Below are 22,059 nucleotides of genomic sequence, written 5' to 3'. Positions count from 1 at the left end.
AATGTACATAAGTAATATAACAAAGATCAGAATGATGTACAATGGAGGAATTAGTTTATTGCAAATATCTTGAAAACCATTCGTTTTAGGACATCATAATGTACTATTGACCCCCCATAATGTGGCAATTCCGGATATCTTCAGTGGTCACAGAACCACTTACGCCCAACGGTTTCAGAGATACAATATCGGTGGGTGGACACATTTGGCGAAAAAAAGGCGTGGTTATTTCACCGTCAGTGGCAAATATATTACAGAGTTACAAGCAAACATTGATCAGTGACCTTCAATTACTTGATTTCTGAAGAGTTTAGCTATGGACATAAAAGTGCATACATAATCAGCATGAGCTACTAAATTAACAGAGCTAGACTTTGGAATTCCCTCCTTGTTACCTGTTTCCCTGACTGTATTGACATGCAGAAGTTTAAATGTAATGTAAATTGACATCTTGCTCATCTCCCCTAAACATGCTCCCAAGTAGTAACCTAATATACAGCATAATCACGTTGACACACCGGTTCCTGTTAGATCACCGAAGTTAAGCAACGTTGAGCCTGGTCATTACTAAAATGGATGACCAGTTTGAGAATTCCAGGCCCTGTATGTAGGAGGACGTCAACACCTCCTTGCAAAACCTTAGCGTCATCATCTCCCCTCATGGGGATATGTGCCCCCACCTCCCAATGACGTCCAGCGAGTGATGCTACGTGGTTTGTCTGCTTTGGTCTTGGATGGCCGCTGTAACTATGCTGTCACTTTGGCGAGGGTCCTGGTTAATAAGATGATTCGGTCACGTAAGTTGCCACTCTCCTCACATTGTTCTGAGAGTGCGCAATCCGTTCAGCTTTTGTCTTCAAGGTCACTAGAAAGTTGAGGTCGTTTAAAAACAAAGAAAGAGAAGAAAGACAGCTCGAAAACTCGGCTTGTTGTATAAAAGAACAAGATAATTATTCAGTACTGGTTACAATTTTTGACCGTTTCTGACTCCAGATACAAATATTCGGGGTCTGGTGGCTTTTGTTAGTAAAGTCGAGGCGACCAACCCTAAGTTTGAGGAGCCTGTCTGTTCACAGTGTGGACTCAGCGGTTTGGAGCAGAGTGAGACCCAAGTGTGTTTTCTCCCTAAGGTCTGGGTCTCCGGCAGTTGGGCAGAGGTGTTCTCGTGGCTATTGTAGCCTTTCATTATATTCAGAACCAGGTAGGCTTAACCCTGCCCCCCTGATCAAGAGAACTTTATTTCACTATTCTCCATAAGCCAATCTCCAAAAGGATTCTATTTCTCAAGTTTTGAAGGACTTTCTCCATTTCTTCTTCTCTCTCAATCCATACCCGTTACAATATTTTGGATTATAATGGGGGGGGTAGTTATTTAAATTGCTGCCCACATCAGCAACATTTGGCACAAGGCCAGGAAAGTAGGGATCTAAAGCAGGCTCCCCTAAAGGAGGGGAACTCCTGCAATTGCAAAAATTGCCTGAGTAACCCCGTCGGAATTCCTCAGTTGGGGCGCCTCAGGCAACAAGCAATAAACTTGCCCCACCGGAAAGCCCGGCAGCAAGGCCTGGGAGGGTGGACCTCCTGGGCATTACCCAGGCGGTGTACCTCAGTCTGACAGGTGTTGGGGCGGTTCCCGGCTCTTCACCTGTCGGGCTGAGTGTCAAGGACGGATCCTTGACATGTACTACTACCCTGTCTCCCTGCAGCCAAAGCCGCTAGGAGACTATCCCCAATTATAATGGGGGGTATGATCCTGCATAATCGGGAGATTCTATTTATAAACGATACTGCTAGGAACTGACGCATCAAATTAATTCACGTTCTGCTACCAACCAATCAGAAACCAGAATTGCTCCATAAATATTAAATCTTTCTGTAGCAATTTCGCATATGTTTTCTCCGTCTCAACATGGGAAGAATCTTTTGCTCTGTGGATTCCAACTCGTGAACTGTCTACTGCAAACCAGTCACCTCTCAGGACTTGTGTAGAACAAGGAACCATCGGAAACTGTTCTGAAACTAAACACGACTTACACTTATTATCACTAAAGCAGGGAGGGCACCATTGTCTTCACCCCCACTCCCGGTAAGTCTACCTTTTTTCTATTACTTGTGGGATGATTTTTTCAAAGGCCCCCTGTATAAGGTAGGATAAGTAAATCAGTCATCATAATTGACCCCCTTTTCCAAAGTTATTTCATGGTAAATCAAATAATTAAAATCCACTTAACTATTTATCTACTTGACTTGGTTTTCTGATGGTCTCTTAAATAAAACTTAAGTGCCAATCTTCACCGCCTGAAAACATTTTATGATTAGATCCTTCAGTTATCCAGCTTGTGGGTGTGGGTGTGTGTGTGTGTGGGGGGGAGTCATTTTGATTATCTGTTGAAACAGATTTCTTCTTTCCATCATCATCATCATCATCATCATTTACATCCAACAATGTAAAGTCCACTCAATTTGTGTCAAAAGGACCACTCAGACGCTAACTACTTCCTAACCCAGCAAGCAAGGTTATTCCGCGTTGCTCAGTCTACCATCTGGCTACAAATATACATGAGGCTGCAGACCATTTGGTAATTTCATACTCCCATGGAATTTCCTCCTTCGGAGAAAGCCAGTTTGAGATGAACATGAGTAAAAATTTAAAAAAAAAATAAAAAAAAATAGATGATAACATTTAATGCTACTAAAACGAAGCTTCTTTCCTTTACCAACTATAATAACACCTTCTCAACCATGGACTGCCATAACAAATAACACCCTACCTGAGAGCCTATCTTTCTATCTTCTCGGCATAAATGCACAGGCAACCTGAATTGGAATAAACACATCGAGGATATTGCCAAGACTGCTGCAAAGAAGGTGGGTTCTATCTACCCTGCTAGAAAATTACTGACACCAGAAAGCATCCTATATTTTTTTACAACGCCATAATTCACTCAAGTATGGAATATTGTTGCCACATCTGGGCTGGTCCATCTACCAATAATCCCTCAATCTTGGTCCAAAAAGAATCTCAAATCAAATAGGTTCCACACTGTCAGCAGAGCTCCAACCCCTGTCCCATTGCCGCAATGTCACATCTGTGCCTGTTTTACAAACACTTTAGTGGAATATGCTCTGATGAATTCGTAGCACTTCTGCTCTCTCAACGTACATACATAATCCGACAAGCAGCAAAATCCCACCCCTTCACTGTTGAGGTCCCTAGATGCTGGAAAGCCTTTTACTGTGATGGTTTCTTTTTTTGGACTGCCAGATATTGGAATGCTCTCCCTGTTTCCCTGACTGTACTAACTTGCAGATATTTAAGTGTAATGAGAACAGGCATCTCGCTGCTCACCTCCCCACGGTCCCCTATTAGATACAATCCGAAGTAGTGGTCCCTTACATTCCAAGTGGCAATATATCTTGTTTGGAGTAAAAGAAAAAAAAAAAATAATTTTGATACAGCAAAGTAATCCGTTCTTTAAACTCACATTACCTGCTTGCAATATTTTTTTTTTTTTCCTCTCAATCGCAACAATTTTTTTTTATTGTGAGTGTCCTCAGCTCCCTCAGTTGCTTGTCCGATCTTAGACTTCCCAGTCCTGTTCTTTGGAAGTCCACAAAAAGCTTATCATCATATTTGGTTTAACATTAGTTTTGCAAGCTGGCATGTGTTAGACGGTTTTTTGAAATTGACATATAAATTACCTTTGTGTGAAATTTGCAAAAGATAGGCTCAGTAACCTATGGGGAAAAGCGCGCGCACACACAGTGACTTTTATATAATAGTAGAGATGATACCATCATCAGCTCCCTAGTCTTCTTGATAGCTATTTTCCTTGGTCATAATAGCCCCCATAAGTTCATCATTGGGACAAGAAGGAGAAAGAAGCAACCTTAGAAGTTAGTGTCTTCAACGATGCTGGGTTAAAAAGAACTAAGAGGGAAAAGATAACAAAATACTAAGATCTTAAGTACGACATAAAAGAAACTTAAATCTTAAGTAATTATAGGAGCCAGTGAACTCATGAAAAAGAATTTAAAGAAGTACCTGGAAAATATACCCGATGAACCAAGTGCAAATGAGATACAAACAATTGTATTCAAAGAGACAGTTAATATCTTATAAAAAGATCTCTCAGTTGTAATGTATGAGATAGTAGTTGCATGTCTAGTATTCGGTAGGACGCTCCATGCCCCTCCCCCCCCCCCCAAAAAAAAGAAAAGGAAATCTAATTCATTCAGCTGAAAGACGGTCATCGCGCGAGAGGTAAGATGATTTTATCAGATGATTCAAGTGATAAAAGTTTAGATTTTTGATGGAGAGATGACGTGGTTGGTTGATTAAGCGGAAAGTCAAGATGAAGAATGCAACTCGAGTTTTCTGGCAGCATCTGACAGAAATAGGATATTGAAAAAGAGATTACCATCTTCCAAGATCTCCTCAATAAAATAGGTGTCAATTTTTATTTAAGGGAAAACTGGAACAACAAAAATGGTTTGGTAAACTGACCTAGTATACAATTTAGCACACACAATGTGAGAATTATATATATATATATGTGTGTGTGTGCACATATTTTAGCAACAAGTTGCTATCGAAGCAAGTTTGGTTAAATACAACAGGGTTTTATATTTATTTTTCTGCTGATTTTTCTCGACTGCCGAGCATTTCTTTTAGTTTCCATCGGTAAATATTTTATTAAGTAATCGAGTGATTTTTGTCAGCCATTTTTCTCTAGCGCTTTCGATCAATGATCGTCATCAGGAGTAATTTTGTTAAAGAGGCTCTTTTTTTTTCCTTATATAATTTATTAATTTGTTTCATTTTATTTTAGTTTTTATTTATTTAGTTAGTTAGTTTGACTTGATTTGTCTGTTAGAGACGGAAGGACAAGGAAAGCGTGTGTTAAAGTCTATTTTTTATTTATTCATTTAATTTTTTTTACTTTAATTTTTAAAATTTTTGTTACCATAAGTTATATAAATCGAAATAAATAAATTCAAAACGTAAAAAAAATACTCAAGATAAGATCACCACACGCCCCCAATCTCAAAGATCCCTTAAAAGCTGAAGGATTTAAAAACCGACAAAATCATAGACATAATACGCCGCTCCAAAACTAAAAGCAGTAACTAAAGACCTATACAACGACATCACTATACGAATGGCTGACAATCCAACATTTATACAATCTCTATATATATATATATAAGCGAAAATGTGTATATATGTATGTATGTGTGTGTGTATGTCTCGCAAAAACTTTCGACACAGGTCACGGATTTTCGCCAGATAGGTATCATTTTAAAGTTCCAACCTTCGCCCGACAAATATCAAAACATTGGCCAAAAACATTAATTCCTTCACCCTAAAATCATCAGTTTTGTACAGGGAGGGGTACCGAAAAAATCGTTCCTTCATTTTCTCTGCTCCTGCTACTACGACAATGACGTAATGTTTGACCTAGAAAACGTTGACGTTAGTTTAAACCACCTGCAAGTGTTTTTAAAGCTTTAATTTTATCCGTTATTAAGTGTATGTCTCTTAGGCGTAGGGGTAACGTGTCAAGCTTTTTTTTCCGCCTTAGCCTCGATGCTTCGGGTTCGAGCCTGTCTTTCTACCAAAACTTTTTTTTCCTCTTTTACACCTTTTTTTTTCCTTTTTTTTTAATGTTTGTTCGCTGTTTTGCTTTGTTTTGGTTTTTCCCATTTTTCTTAACATCGTGTTTTTTTTATGATATTAAAACAGGGTCACCCTCTCCTATATATACACCCCCCCCAAACACTCGGGCAACGCCGGGTACCCCCGCTAGTCTATAAATATAAAAGCGAAAATGTATGTATGTATGTTTGTGTGTCTGCTAAAAACTTGACAGACTGAACAAAAATTGACAAACTTGGTCTCATATGAAAGCCCCATCCTTCGCTCGACAAATATCGAAAAATTGGTCAAAAACGTTAATTTTTCACCCTGAAATCAACACTTTTCTACAGGGGGGGGGGTCAGCAAAAACCTTACTCTCATGACGAGATCGGTTTTACGCATGCATCAGACGAAGTCATAACCTGATTTAGTTTAAATATTTGAAGAACTGACAATTTCATGTACGTCACGTTAGCTCAGTTGGTTAGAGCGTTGGATCATTATCTAAACGTTATGGGTTCGAATCGTGGTGTGAGATGTCTTTTTTTTTATTTTTAAAATTTTAATATTAAAGCAGGGTTATTTAAGCCATTTTTCACGTAAGGTTCGTTTTCTTTTCTTTTACTTCGCTTATTCTTAGGTTTTACATTAACACCCCCCCCTCATCCCCAACACACCCAAAAACACCCGGTACCCACCGATTTTTCAAATTTTAATATTCAAACAGGCTTATTTAAGCCATTTTTCACGTGTTTTTTTTGGGGGGGGGGGGGTATTTTTCAGAAGTTTTAACGTTTGTTTTTCTGTTTTCTTTTTTGTTTTTCAGATTTTTACATTTAACATCGTTCGTTTGCCTTACGTTAGTTTTTTTTTGTGTTTTTTACTTATGTTTTGATTACCTCCCCACCCACCGCCCGGGTACCCCCCCCCCGCTTTATTTTTCAGATGTTTTAACGTTTGTTTTTCTGTTTTCTTTTTTTATTTCGCTTATTCTTAGGTTTTCATCCCCACCGACCACACACACCTCCAAACATTCGGGCAACGCCGGGTACCCCCCCCCCGCTAGTCTATATATATAAAAGCGAAAATGTGTGCATGTATGTTTGTGTGTTTGTATGTTTCGCAAAAACTTTCGACATGGGTCACGGATTTTCATGAGATCGGTATCATTTTAAAGTTCCAACCTTCACCCGACAAAAATCGAAAAATTGGCCAAAAACATTAATTTCTCCACCCTAAAATCATCAGTTTTCTACAGGGAGGGGGTCAGCAAAAACCGTCCTCTCATGACAAGTTCGCTTCTACGCATGCGTCATATGACGTCGGAACATGATTTACTTTAAATATTTGAAAAACCGACAATTTCGTCGACGTTGTCTTAGCTCAGTTGCTTAGAGCGCTGCCTCGTTATCTAAAGGTTTTGGGTTCGAATCATGGTGTGAGATGTCTTTTTTTTCGATTTTTTAAATTTTAATATTGAAACAGGGTTATTAAAGCCATTTTACACATGTTTTTTTTTGGGGGGGGTATTTTTAAGATTTTTTAACGAAGTTTTAATGTTTGTTTTTCTGTTTCACGTTTTCTTTTTTTTGTTTTCTCCATTTTTACATTTAACATCGTCTGTTTGCCTTACGTTAGTTTTTTTTTTTTTTTTTTAAATATTTATTCGCTTATTCTTATGTTATGATTAACACTCCCCGCCTGAGCACACACACCTCGAAACACCCGGGCAACGCCGGGTACCCCCCGCTAGTACGTTCATAAATCAGAGTCCATTTTCTGTAGGCTGTTTTTGAACCCAGTCAACGACGAGTACTTTTGCTAGTATATATATAAATGGCAAAATGTATGTTATTGTGTTAGGGCGTGTGTGTGTGCATTTTTTCTGCATGTCCGGCAAAGGTTTTTCTAGTGGGAGTTCTCCAGGGGTTTACTATGTCTTAGAACTTTTTATATACTCCTTAGATTATAATATATACGATTTACGAAACGATGTCGTAAATATCTTTTATTTCAGCGACTTTTATCTTACAAAAAAATTTGTTTTCTCTACTACTACTACTATTAGGATGGCGTGATATTTGACCTAGAAAAATAGGTTGACATTCAGCCACCTGCGTTTTTAAACATTTATTTTCAGCTGTTCTCAAATCCCTACCTTCATGGCATCATGCTAAGTCATCAGACAATTAACCTCAAGGCTTCGGGTTCGAGCCTACCTTCCTTCCAAAACTTTTTTTCACCGTTTCTTTTTTTTTGTTTTAGTTTTTTTTTTTTTTTTTTTTAAATATTCAAACAGGGTTATTACTTTGCTTATTATTTAGTTTCCATTTTGTTTTGATCTATCCTCCCGACACACACACCTCCAAGCACCCGGGAAACGCTGGGTACCCCCGCTAGTATATATATAAGTGACCTGGTCTGTGTCTTCAAAATAGTCCCTACCAAACTACTCTGTCAATTTTTGTTCGATAGAATTGTAACTTGATATTGAAGAGATTTGGACATGTGGAAAAAATTTGATGGTTTTTAAATGATAAAAATAGTTGCTAGGGGTCAAAATAGAAAAAGATTTGGAGCTTGGCAGGCATAAGTCAACTAAATGTGTTACTTCTACATATGTTCAAATTTACATTTGCACCTTCAACAGTGTTATTTAGAAAATTTTGATATGCGTATAGACTTAGCTCAGAAAGTAACAAAGAATACTGGAGAGCTATATGTATTAGTTTAAATTCTAGCTGATGGCATTCAAGTGATATTTTTTTAAAAACTTATGAAATTACGGCTATATATTGGGTACAATATAATTATGAATATAGAATTGGCTCTATAATAAATGCAAGATCTGCATAAATTTAAGCATATTTTTTTTTATTCAATTTTCACTCCAAACAAGGCACAGGGCCACTTTGAAATATCGGGGACATAAGTTGGATATTATGAAGGGAGTTGAGCAACAAGATGTTTGTTCACATTACACTTGAACTTCTGCATGTCAGTACAGTTGGGAAAGCAGAATCCCGGAAGGGAGTTCCAAAGTCTAGCAGTTCTTCGGAAGAAACTATTGGAGGGTAGAAGGCTTTCTTACACCTAGGGATCTCTACTGTGTAGAGGTGGGATTTAACTGCTTGTCGGGGGTATTTACGTCGAGAGGGTACAAGTGCTTGTAGTTCATCAGAGCATTCACCATTAAAGTACTTGTAGAACAGGCAGAGGGATGCAACATTTCGTCGATGGGACAGAGGCTGAAGCTTAGATGACAGTTCAGGACCTATCAGGTTGGCAACTCTCTTTTGAACCCTGTCCAGGAGTGAGAGACTAGTAGCAGATGCACCAGTCCAAATGCTAACATTCCCTTGCTTTTATCGAAACCAACCGAGAGCTCTTTAGTATCCTTGCTGTTCCCTTAAGTGCAATTGTCTGGATCTTTTTGCACTTGGTTCACCAGGAATATTAGTTAGGTAGGACTTCAGGTTCTTCTTCATAAGCCCTATGGCACCTATAATAACTGATGTGATTGATATACCTCTAAGATTCCAGTTTCTTTTCATATCATACACGAGACCTTGATATTTGGCCTGTTTCGTCCTTTCAGCTCTGTTCAGACCTCCATCATTAGGGACACTCACTTCAGCCAAGATTGCCATTTTCTCTGACTTATTCCATATAACTGTTAGGCTTGACAGCAGCATTTTCAAGGTAGGTGGCTGTAGGGATTACGTGGTCATAATGTATGGTATATAAGTCATTTCTAACTGTTCATTCAGGTTGATGTTCCCAGGACTTGCTGCTACACTGGATGTTTAATTCTTTATTATCAATATATTTCCTATTGCGCGCGCACCCCCCCCCCCCAACTAAATTACGTACATTTATGTTTGATAATTCATTTAATGACTTTTAAACGGGTATTAACGCTCTTTTTACTATTATAATCATCATATCCGGTTTAATGTTAGTTTTATATTGCTGGCCTAGTTAGAAAGCTACGTGAAATTGACTTCAAAATTGTACTATCTCTGACCAGGTCTTTATTCATCTCTCTTTCTTCCGTAGTTGGACAGCTACATGAAATTGACTTTCTTTTCAGCTGGTGTCAAGACGGGGAGAAAGAAAAGCATTAATGAACGACTTGTGTTAAAAAAGAAAGAAATGACCAGTTGAATTCATTTATTTTTGTTTGTCCCATGTCAGACGGCGTGGGGGGGGGGTGCGAGAGAGGTTTGAACTGTAACAAACACGGTTTAAGCATAACAGCCACGTTATACGCATTACAACATCAATAAATCTCAACTGTCTTCTCTCAGCTGTTAAACCCTTAACTACCCCCCTCCAAATTCGTCCCTTGTAAAGCAGCTATTCCCCTCGTATGCAAATGAAGGACGCATATAATAAAAATCCAGCTACAAGCATAAGTTTTTTACATCTTTTTCTTTCCATGATACTTGTGTCCGACACACCAAACAGGTGCGCTGCCCTTTTTGTGGGTAGCTTTTTCTCCACAACATATTTTTTCTCCACAATATCAGTGCCATTTCAGGGTTCAAGCACAGCTGTCTATCCATCAGGTTAGTGCAGTAGCAACGTCTTCATCTTTTCAACATTACAGGCAATTTGTATGTTGGCTATAGCGGTACGAAGTGAATTCTCTGATTAAATTCTATCATTGTTTTTTTTAAATTTGTTTTACTCAAAGATCACTGCTTATCAAGGACAAAGGCCATTCAAGAATAAAGATTAATGAGATGTAGCGATTTCCGATCAAAAGATGAAGAATCATACAAGAGGACTTAGAAACACTGATGGAATGATCCAAGCTTGCATTACTAGTGGGGCAGCTCAAAGATTTGTTGACATTGGATTTAATGACAACCATGTTATAGCCTGCAGGGAAGCAGTTCTGTGCTAATATGTTTCATGAATGTAAAATTATTCCTGTATGTGACATCATCACGACACATAACCCTAACTCTAGTCTTTAACTTCTAACGGAATTTTCGACTTTTCCGTTTACTCTAACCTTACGTGGAAAATACCGTTTTTAACACAATTTTGACACACCCACATCCAATATCACTATTAAGTGTTGGCACATGCTATGCAGATGATATGTTCCCAACATAAATAAACAAAATTTGAACACCTATGGGGACGGTTTATGACGAGTATTCTTTGACATTGGATTTGAAGACGACCATGTTGTAGTCTGCAGGGAGGCAGTCCCGTGGTAATGTGTTCCACAGATGTTTTTTTTTTTTACTATCCTGAAAACATAGCCCTAACTGTAGTTTTTAACTTTTAATGGAATTTTCTACTGTTCTTTATACTCTAGCCTTATGTGGAAAATTGCGTTTTTTTTTTATTTTTTTTTTTTTTTTTTATTTTTTTTTATACACACCCACATCCAGTATTGCTACCAGGTGTTGGCACGTGCTCTGCAAATGATATATTCCTGATAGGTGGAAATTGAAATAATAAAGTTGAAATATCAAGTATTTATCTATCCAATGTTGCCTAGGTACATGGATGACAAAATAGAAGTGTTAAAACTAACTAACCTTTAACTTCTAATTAAATTTTCCTGCAATTCTGATTAGTTTTATATATACTTTGCAGTGAAGTAGTCCCATGGTAACGTGTTTCACAGATGGGAAGCCCTTGCTTCTTTTTTGATCCCGATGTGCCATTGCTTGAGGTCATTTTTGACCAGGTCACCTCATGTCTATTTCGGCCTGCCTTTTCCTTCGCTTTCAACTAAGACGTGTGCGCATCTATTTATCAAGCCAGAGCTTCATTCAGCCTGTCTGTACCACCACAAGCAGAGCAGACCACAGTCATGGCATCTTCAGCCTCAGTGACAGATTAGTACAGTAGCAACATCTTCATCTTTTCCTTCTCAGATGTGCGTTGAATAGTGGTAAGACGCAAATTACATTCGCATTCACCAAGTTTAATGCCTCCTAATTCATTTAATCACTTTTTAAATGGTTATTAATAGTTTCTCGTGAGACGTAAATAATTTATGATAATTATACTGTACAAGTGTACACAAACCATTCAAAAAATTATGTAAAAAAAACAAAAAGCTGTGTTTCAGTAGTTTGCATATCTATTGAATTTAATAGTCAGTGTTGACTACAGTCTTATCATCTTCAAGGAGTTAAAACTAAACGTGTAAGCAAGAGGCATATCATAAATCCACCAAATCATAGCCCTGTCATTCTTTTACATCAAAAAGAAAATTAGGGATAGAGCTCGGCATTCAGTTGCATGTATCATTGAATTATGAACAGTTGTTGTAAACTTAACCGCAATCTGCTGAACCTGATAACTCCAAATTATAGGGATTTTGGAGCAGCGTCGCAGAGTTGAAGTCGATGTTTCTGGAAGGAGTCAGACGATTATGAGCTGGAGATGAGCCTGAGGACAAGGCAAAAAGACAGGGACCAACTTGGAAACAAGGCCAAGAGACAGAGACGGTCCCCGGGGACAAGGCCAAGAGACAGAGACGGTCCCCGGGGACAAGGCCAAGAGACAGAGACGGTCCCCGGGGACAAGGCCAAGAGACAGAGACGGTCCCCGGGGACAAGGCCAAGAGACGGAGACGGTCCCCGGGGACAAGGCCAAGAGACGGAGACGGTCCCCGGGGACAAGGCCAAGAGATGGAGACGGGCGCAGGGACAAGGCCAAGAGATGGAGACGGGCGCAGGGACAAGGCCAAGAGATGGAGACGGGCGCAGGGACAAGGCCAAGAGATGGAGACGGGCGCAGGGACAAGGCTAAATGCCAAAGCCAGACTGACTTTTAGTTTAATCTGCAAAGAATTAACAAAGTCTGTATATTGAAGACTTTAAAATAAAAATTAAACTTTTTCCCTTCACACTCTGCAAATCTGTTTTGAAGAAAGTATTACTTGAGAAGAAAGGTAGACATTAATTTTTTTTCTGTCTCCTTTTCACCTGTATGTCCACATTGATGAACTTTGTTTAACCTCATCTGCAAAAAATGTCACATTTCTCATGGTTTCTATGGGTAGTGACTTTATTTCTTTATCTATGAAGTTCATGTTATCTGTATAATTTATTTCTAGTGTTGTGCCTAGTGATGAGATAGGTTGTTCGGACTGTGTGCAACATACGCATACAGATTACAGGGCAGCAACAAGGTCATTATCATCATACTATATGAATCCAAAGATTCTATTCTTGGCATTGGTTTCCCCGATATTTTTCTAGTCAGAATTCTTTCTAAAAAGACATCGGGGGGGGGGGGATTATTTTGTCCTTTAGTTCTCACATTCCATGAGCGGTGTTTCTGACAAAGAGGGAAAAATGTCTGTTTTCTGGGTTGTCTAACACTTATCATTGGCTAGTTTTCGATATTTAAGTAGTTTTATTCAATTTTTGTTTTTAGCTCCTTACATCAAGTGGTTTCATGCCTTGTCTGGAGCGATTTCTATAAAATAAAAAAAATTAGGTCCAGCAGATCGAGGTTAAGTATACAACAGCTATGTCCGTAGTTTCATAATACATGACCCAATATGTGCCTCCAGAGAAATAGTCCTTGACAAAATTCACAAGGAAACTGGTCTCTATTCGGATAGATGTAATACTGCTAGTGAAAAAGATGAGACAAGATCAACTGGCCCTCAAGGAAGACGTTTTTTTTTTTTTTTCTGAGTAAGTTATTGATACAGAGGTTGATAAGTTTGTGTACCTGGGCGATATCGTCAGCAGGGATGGAGGAACAGATGAGGACATCAAGTGCTGGATAAGCAAAGCCGTCAACATCTTAAAACCAATTTGGAGAAAAACAGCCTCCTCACTTCGAAATAAGATCCGAATTTTCAACACCAATGTTATGTCGGTTCTACTCCATGAAAAACTCTTCTGAAATTAAACATGGCTTTCAATTCAAAAGTTATATTTTTCTTGCTTAAAAATGAAATGATCTTTGCTCCTTACTTATACAATTCTGATGACCAACGCTGGAAGATTACCTTCAATGCATGATAATAATCTGACGGAACGAAACTCGTCAACATCTGCGGCCTTCTTCAGGGCAGCAACCTTTTTACAAGCAAGCACTAAGTGACCACCCGGAACACAGGAACAGCCAAAGATGGAGACATCATCAGAAAGAAAGGAACTGAGGTACACTTACTTTTATGGTTATTTCACTGCTTGAAGCCAAAGATTCTTTGACCAATGGGGCCAAATCTGGAGTCGTGACGATCGCAGAAGACTTGGAGTCCACTAATTGACGGGCAAGCTCCACTATGAAAAAGAAAAGTGCAACAAGACGAAAAATTTTAAGGTCTGTACTAAAAACGAAGAAAAACTCGTAACCACGTAACGGTTCTAAAATTAATAGACTCCTATCAAATCTTTAGTATATTTAAAAAAAAAAAAATATTCCAATATTAAAATTAATGTGAAGAATCTACAAATGATCTCTTTGCATGACAATGCCAACATTTGACAAACAAACAAACAAACAAAAGTAACACAAATAATAAATCAATATAATAATAATAAATAAATAAAATCGGTGTAAGCGCATATTTATGCAAACAAACGACTTCCTGCTTTGAAGTGGACCGCACTAAATGGAACCTAATCTGAAGACAGTGCCGAACGAAAAATACTTTTTGCGGAAATATCTACTGGATCCATGTTTAATTGTGAAATTTAATTATTTTCGGATAAATGCATATTTTCTTTTTCATTAAGTTAATTTTATTTTTAGTTTATTTTATGCAAAAAAGAATTCATATTTTTGTACAAACATTCATTGATTTTTTTATTTAAACATTCATTCTTTTTTACATTTATTTAATTTTTCTTTAGATTAAATATGTTCTTATTTTATTTAGTTTATTATATACATGAAATTAGTTTTTGGACAAATGCATTTTCTTTTACGTTAATTTTATTTAGTTTATTATATATAAAAAGAAATCATTTTCCTTCTCATTATTTTAAACATTCCCACAGAAGAGATGTTGCGAGCCTGTCTCTGCTTTATCGTTATTTTCATGGCAAGTGCTCGTCTGAGCTTCAATCTATGGTCCCAAACTTTCACAAAAAACACTCGTCTAGCTAAAACCACTATCAATAATTTTCCCACACTCTTTATCTGTGCCTAAATCTAAATGTAGATTCCATGAACAAAGCTTCTTTCTTAGAACTGCACGCCTGTGGAACTCTGTCCCGTTTGCTTGCTTTCCAGCTGACTACAATCCGATTGTCTTCAAGCCCAACGTAAACAAATTCTTGAAGAACCGTCCCTCCAAGTAATCCAATTTACAAAATCTCCACTACTTATAATTACTTCGCTATAATCCAATAACTAATATATACCCATTAACCCGTATCCCCGAGTGGCCTCCGGGCCTTGATAAGTGGTGACTCCTTTGTAAAAAAACAAAAAAACATTCATTTTTTAAATTTTACTTAAAGTATATTTTAATTTTTTTTTTTTTTTAAATATAATAAACTTATTATATTTAAAAAATAAAATTAGTTATAGTCAGCTAAAGTACTTCCAAATTTTCTGCAGAGTGCTACCAACAGCGGTAACAAGGCAAATCAGTCCCTTTGTAATGATACGCCACAAATATTAAAATAAATAAATAAATAAATAAATAAATAACATTCTAGTTACGCGTGCATTTGCCATACATTAAAATGGATGGATAAATAACATTTCAATTACGCGTAGGTTTGTCGTATCCACTCACGCAAATTCTATAGAAGTAAAAAGTAAACTGTGCCTCTTCACGCGGAAGTAAGGCAAGGCAATACCACGTGACAGAGTGTCCATTTTCTGTCCAATCAACACTCGAAGAGAACACTTTCTAAAATCTTTTTCTAACAGTCTTTGCTGGGAGCCACACAGAAGCATATAAAAGGCACTGCACTGCACGCGAAGTCCAAATCACTTGAGTTAGATTTCCATTCAGTTCAGTTCAGGACGCAGTACCACGAATAAACAACACGCTGTTTCGACTCAGTCTCCTTAACGTAAAATCATTAACATTGATGTCACACGCCTCTTAACCTCGCTAAATCCCCCCCCCCAAATAACCTTTTGTCACATCAGATATTTATTGGAACAAAATTATGACATCATTGAAACTAATATAACAAATGTTATCTCCTTTTGTTAAAAGACATTTTTCTCTAAAGAAAACATGATTGCCTCAGTCGGAAGTTTTTTTCCCTCTTTTTGGTACAGTTCTTTTACTTAAGTCCTATCAAACTATTTAAGAAATTCCTTCTTACCAGCTCACCCCCCCCCCTTAACATCATATCTTCACTTTTATTATGTATTCGATACTTTTTTTTTTTTTTTTTTTATTATGTTTGGAATTTTATTACTTTAGGTACAGGCAATTTAATGGCTGTTTCGTGTTTCGGTGGGGGGGGGGGGCATGGTTTTGAACGCCGGCTAATCATAATTTTTAAAATTTTAGATTACTTTTTTTTATTGTGTTTAAAAGATTATATCAATCCTGTATATGTTTTTTTTTGTTATTTTTGATTATTTACATTTGTATTTTTTCCGGTTTGTTTGTATTTAAAGCGTCTGTAAACAACGCTCGGCTTAAACCGTTGATTGCCGGTCTCGCCCGATCCATGCTTGACGGGAAATCCCGAGAATTCGAGTCAAATTATGCAAGAGGATCGAATATTTAAAAATAAAGCAGAACACCTTTCTGTCTACAAGAAATTATTTTTCCACGCTGGAAACCTCTTGCGATTATCAAATGAATGTATTTGGGGAGATTTAAAAAAAAAAAAAAAAAAAAAAAAAAAAAAAAAAAAAAAAAAACTAATCAGGGGAAATAACTATAATCGCTTCATAAGAAAAATCGATGTCGGAAGTAATAATTCCAAATAAATTATTTTCTTAAAAGAAATGTTATAATTTCATGTTTAAAAAGATTAGTAAAGTGTTTTTTCGGGTTTGTCTTACTGTACACATAGATTCGAAAAAGTTGTCACAAAACAAATATATAACAAATAAATGTTATCAAAGGCAAGATAAGTTACTTTTCTACCTAACTGGATATGTTTTTAGTGTTTATATTCAATGTAACATGTTTATTCAGCTCGAAAAACATACAGTGTTTACCGATGTATCGGAAAATTCAAAATGGCAGTCGACTCTCTTTGAGACGGTAAGTTTGGGAAAATGAGTTATAAATAAAAAAACAGACAAAATACTGTTAGAACTAGCTCAATATATGTTACCTGACATATATTCGGTGGGTTTTTAACAGTATTTTGACTTTTTTATTTATAACTCCTTTTCCCAAACTTACCGTCTCCGAGGAAGAGTTGGTAGCCATTTTGAATTTTCCATTGCATCGGTAAACACTGTATGTTTTTCGAGCTGAATAAACATCTTACATTAAATATAAACACTATAAACATATCCAGTTGGGTAGAAAAGTAACTTATCTTGCCTTTGATAATATTTATTTGTTATATATTTGTTTTTTGATAACTTTATCGAATCTATGTGTACACTAATACAAACCCGTTTTTTCATGTATGCAAAAATTTGTTAAAAAGTTCAAATAAACAAAGACAAGTATTTGGGGAATATCATGTATGGATATGGTTTTTTTTTTTTTTTTTTTTTAATGATGTTTGATTAAGTACGTGAGAAATGCCAATAATAAACAACAACTTTTACTTTAATATATTTTTAAAAAATTATTTTAAATAATATAAAGTTTATTTTTTCTGTAAGTGAAAGTGTGATGGAAAGTTCTAATATAGTTGGTAATGTAATTGCAGAAAAAATACCTCGTTTTTTCATTAAAAAAAAAAAAAAAAAAAGTCAGTTTTTAAAAAATTCAAAAATGTTATACAATAATAAATACAAGAGAAGTTTTTTCATTAAAAAAAAAAAAAAGTCAGTCTTTAAAAAAATTCAAAAATAAATACAAGAGAAGTTCAAAATTAAAAATAATATTTCTTTGTGTGTTGCCATAGCAACATGGCGGTTCATTTGGCGTAAGATTTGGATGTTAATGGCAAGTTTCGTACATGCAATGTCTTTTGGGGGTAGTTTCGTATAATTTTATTTTTGTAAATGGTCACTTAGAAAAAAATTAACCCCCCCCCAAGATTAATAAATTATTGTCTTTCATTTGATGCTAAAATTAAGACCATTAGAATCATCGTTTATTAGGAGTTTTGATTAGATTAGCCAATCAAAACTGTTTCTAGTGTCCACACACATTTTTGCTTATATATATATATATATATATATATATATATATATATATATATTATATATATATAGTATTGGGAATCCCAGCTTAAATGCTATCTAGGTAGTTTGGAGAAATAGTAAGTTATGTAAGTATATTTTCGATTCCCATCAGTGAGTTTAGTGGGGTCACAAAAGGTTGGATTCGATACCCATCAGACTCAGTTACCTTTAATGACCTAGGTTAGATGCACCGGAAATTAGGGGTGACGTACACTGGAAATTAGGGGTAACGGGAATTGTGGTCATAGGCTTCCAGTTGACGACCACATGGACTGAGAGTTGGTTTTGTGGCTGCAGAGAATGCAGATGCGACAACCAGGTTTCAACATGATAGGCTTGCCTTTAATAAAAGAATTGAAGCTTCAGATTCACCTTGTGTTACCGATGCATCTGCAGCAGTAAGTACCACTCCCCATGAGATGGAGACCAGCGACAAGATATCATCCGCTGGACAAGGCAAGCAGGTATGTACGCATGACGTTATTTGCACGTACACTTTCTGATAGGTTCATAAGAGTAGTAGTTGAGGGGCAAAAATCAGAAGCTCACAGTATTAATGCCGGTGTCCCTCAGGGATCCATCCTGGGCCCAACTCTTTTCCTGATCTACATTAATGATCTTCCAAATCATATCCTTACATCATTTGTAGACATTTATGCTGACGACACTACCATTTATGGTACCACATCTAAGACAGTAAACGACCAAGTTCTCTCCAATTCTCTCTCCTCTGATCTTGAGCACGTAGTACAATGGGGAAAGGAGTGGCTGGTTACTTTTAATGCATCTAAAACCAAGCTTCTCTCTTTACATCATCAACATTCTAATCCACATTTGTCATCAATTGAAATGAATGGCTCTCGTCTTCAGGAGGCCTCAAGTTTTGACAAGCTTCTGGGCTTGACCATTACTCCTGATCTTAAATGGAACACGTATATCAAATCTGTTGCCAAGGCCGCTGGAAAAATGGTGGGATCTTTCTATCGATCCAGTAGATATCTCACTGCTGATGCTATTCTCTACCTATATAAGAGCCAGGTACGTCCAAGGATGGAATACTGTTGCCACATCTGGGCAGGAGCTGCTAGAAAGGACTTGTCCTGCCTTGATAGAGTTCAAAATAGACTTCGTAGCCTCGTAGGAGATGTCCTTTTCTCCTCCTTGCAACCTCTATCTCACAGAAGAGATGTTGCGAGTTTGTCTCTGATGTATCGTTATTTTCATGGAAAGTGTTCAACTGAGCTTCAATCTTTGGTCCCCCCTCGCCAAACTTTCACAAGAAACACTCGTCTAGCTGTAAACACTATCAATAATTTCCCCCACTCTTTATCTGTGCCTAAACCTAAACGTAGATTCCATGAACAAAGCTTCTTTCTTAGAACTGCACGCCTGTGGAATTGTCTTCCGTTTTCCTGCTTTCCGGCTGACTACAATATGGTTGTGTTCAAGTCTAAAGTAAATAAGTTCTTGATGAGCCGTTCCATATAAGTTATTAAATTTACCAAATTTTCATTACTAATGATTACTATATTGACCAATTTCTACTGTACACTCTTTAACCCTTATCCTTGAGTGGCCTCTGGGCCTTGATAATGTGGTGATGCCTTTGTAAAAAAAAAAAAAAAAAAAAAAAAAAACGTTGAGACCTTTCAAGGCAAGAACTAAGAGCATACACACACCCACATAAGTAAGAACATATATGTAAGAACACATAGACACTTAAAAGTACCTTATAAAAAGTAAACGTAAAAGAAACGTTTAATAAGAACAAATAAATAAATAAGTAATAAATAAGGACACAAAAAGCAAATCATGTAACATATAGATATAGACATATATATGCATACATACAAAAGGATAGAGGAAAAATCGACAAAACAAAAATATATACTGATGCATATGAATGTAATCATGGATTTAATAAGGAAAATACATCATTAGGAATAAGGTATTTCGAAGCCTAATGCTTCTCATCAGAAAAGGAGACGAGGTGCTAAGTAACATAAGAAATCTGATGTCTAGCGATAGGTACGTTCCTAATGTGCCTATTTTGGCAAATCGGTTTCAGTTTTAGTGATTACATAAAAACCAATTTTATGAAATTGGTTTCGTCCCCCATCCCTACCCTGCAACATGTAAACGCCTCCACAACAGAGTCGCATACTTACTCGATGTGTAATTGGAATTGACCGTAGTTACAGAGATTCCAAGAGCTGAAGCTGCTAAGATGACAATTAAGTATTCTGGACAATTTGGAAGGAAAATGGCAATCGTGTCTCCAGCTTTGTAACCAGATTTCGTTAAAGCACTTGCAGTTTTTAACGTTTTCATGATCACTTGATCGTAAGTGTAGGTCTCGCCAGTAATACCATTTTCCTACAGAAAAAAAAAATAAATAAAATAAAATTAGAAAATAATAAAATGAAAACGGTGACAATTAAAAAGAAAATAAAAATAAAAAATTAAAATAAAAAATAAAATTAAACAATTAAAAATTTTTTTTAATTAAAATTAAAAATTTATTAAAAAAATTTAAAAAATTAAAATTAAAAAAATTAAAATTAAGCAAATTAAATCAAGAAAAATAATAAAATTAGAAGAGTGAAAATAAAAAAAAGCAAAATAAAAATTAAAAAACAATTAAAGAACTTTTTTATTAAAATTAAAAATTTAAAAAATTAAAATTAAGCAAATTAAATCAAGAAAAATAATAAAATTAAAAGAGTGAAAATAAAAAAAAAGCAAAATAAAAATTAAAAAACAATTAAAAAACTTTTTTATTAAAATTAAAAATTTAAAAAATTAAAATTAAGCAAATTAAATCAAGAAAATAAAATTTACATTTTTTAATTTTAAAAAATTTCTTTAATTATAAGAAATTAAAAATTTTTTTTAAATTAAACCAAAAAACAAAATATAAAATTAGAAAAACATAAAATCAAAAGAAAAAAAAAAAAAAAAAAAAGGGTTTAACAATATTTTTAAAATTTTTAATTTTCTCACTTGCGTCAGTTCCTTTCAGTGCATTTTGTAGATCAACTGTGTTGTGATTTTTACTTCCTTGTCAGTGTGTGTATATATTGGTACTAGCGATGAAAGTACATGTTAACATGGATAAATGCATTTTGAATAACCGCACCAAATATGTAACATCATTAGATCACTGAAGTCACAATGAGCTTGGTAAGTACTAGAAGAGTGACCATTTTGAAAATACCAGGCGCTGTATGCAGAAAGATGTAGACACCTCCATGCAATAACTAAATATCTAACGCCCTTGACTAGGATATAAATGTGACTGAAGACCGCTTGTAAATTTCATACTCACATGAAAAGCCAGCCCAGCCCACTTAGGGTTAGTGCCACTTCGGTACAGCATCCTGAAGATCCATCTCGGTAGGTTGCTTCTGGTGAAACTTTGTTGGCGTATATTCATTTTGAGTCTGTGCAGTTGTGTTCTAACTCCCGTGCAGTTATAAGCTTAGGCAATTAGTGTACATGTGCAATGCCAAGCCAAACCACAACTTAATCTAATGCAAGATACTGCACGTACATATAAACAGCTGTTCAAAATTCCTGCATTTCACTGATATTACTTTTCTTTATATATGATGATGATTGCAACGTCTTGTCAGACGAGTGCCACTCTCAGACACTTAAAGTCCATAAGCTCAAAAATGACTTTCATCGCCACAGGACCATTTTAATAGACAAATGCCTGAGGGAGTATCTGTAGACAGATGATACAGAGTCTTAGCTTTGTACGACAGCTAAGTCTCTCTCTCTCGGTTCAAAATGTTGAGATCCAGCAACAAGCAAGAGCAAGATAGCCAGCAACAAGTTAAACTGCAGACCAGCTTAATGCAGGTACTGGTCTCCCGCTTTATGGTTTTTTAAATCAGAGATTTGCTTCTCCTAGAAAGGTTGCCTTCACCACGGCTTACGAGAGCCCTCTCCACCCCAACACACACATACATACACAAACACACACACAGTGCTAGTTGGTCGTTGACTCCGAAAAAGGGTTCATTCGCCCTTTGGAAGATCTTGTTTTTAATCCTTCAGGGAGACTAGCCACCCTCCTCACCAAGTCTGGTGGGGGAACCAGTTTAGTCGCCGGTGAC

The 22,059-nt window shown here is 36.4% G+C and overlaps 1 protein-coding gene across 2 annotated transcripts in view; it reads right to left on the bottom strand.

The window, feature by feature from the left end:
- The window catches only part of LOC145255631 (uncharacterized), a 165,614-nt gene that overhangs the window by 43,856 nt on the left and 99,699 nt on the right, over positions 1 to 22,059 (bottom strand). For both annotated transcript variants that reach the window (XM_080114158.1, XM_080114159.1), the window contains exons 3-4: positions 20,104 to 20,311; positions 13,808 to 13,920 (exon numbers count right to left, since the gene is read on the bottom strand). In XM_080114158.1, coding sequence (XP_079970284.1) covers positions 13,808 to 13,920; positions 20,104 to 20,311 — 321 coding nt within the window. The remainder of the gene's footprint in view (positions 1 to 13,807; positions 13,921 to 20,103; positions 20,312 to 22,059) is intronic.

Source organism: Euprymna scolopes, chromosome 31 (assembly GCF_053919585.1).
Source record: "Euprymna scolopes isolate OS-2025 chromosome 31, ASM5391958v1, whole genome shotgun sequence".
NCBI classification, from domain to species: domain Eukaryota; kingdom Metazoa; phylum Mollusca; class Cephalopoda; order Sepiida; family Sepiolidae; genus Euprymna; species Euprymna scolopes.
Note: the sequence above shows the minus strand (reverse complement) of the source record. Positions and strands in the feature narration are given on the sequence as shown.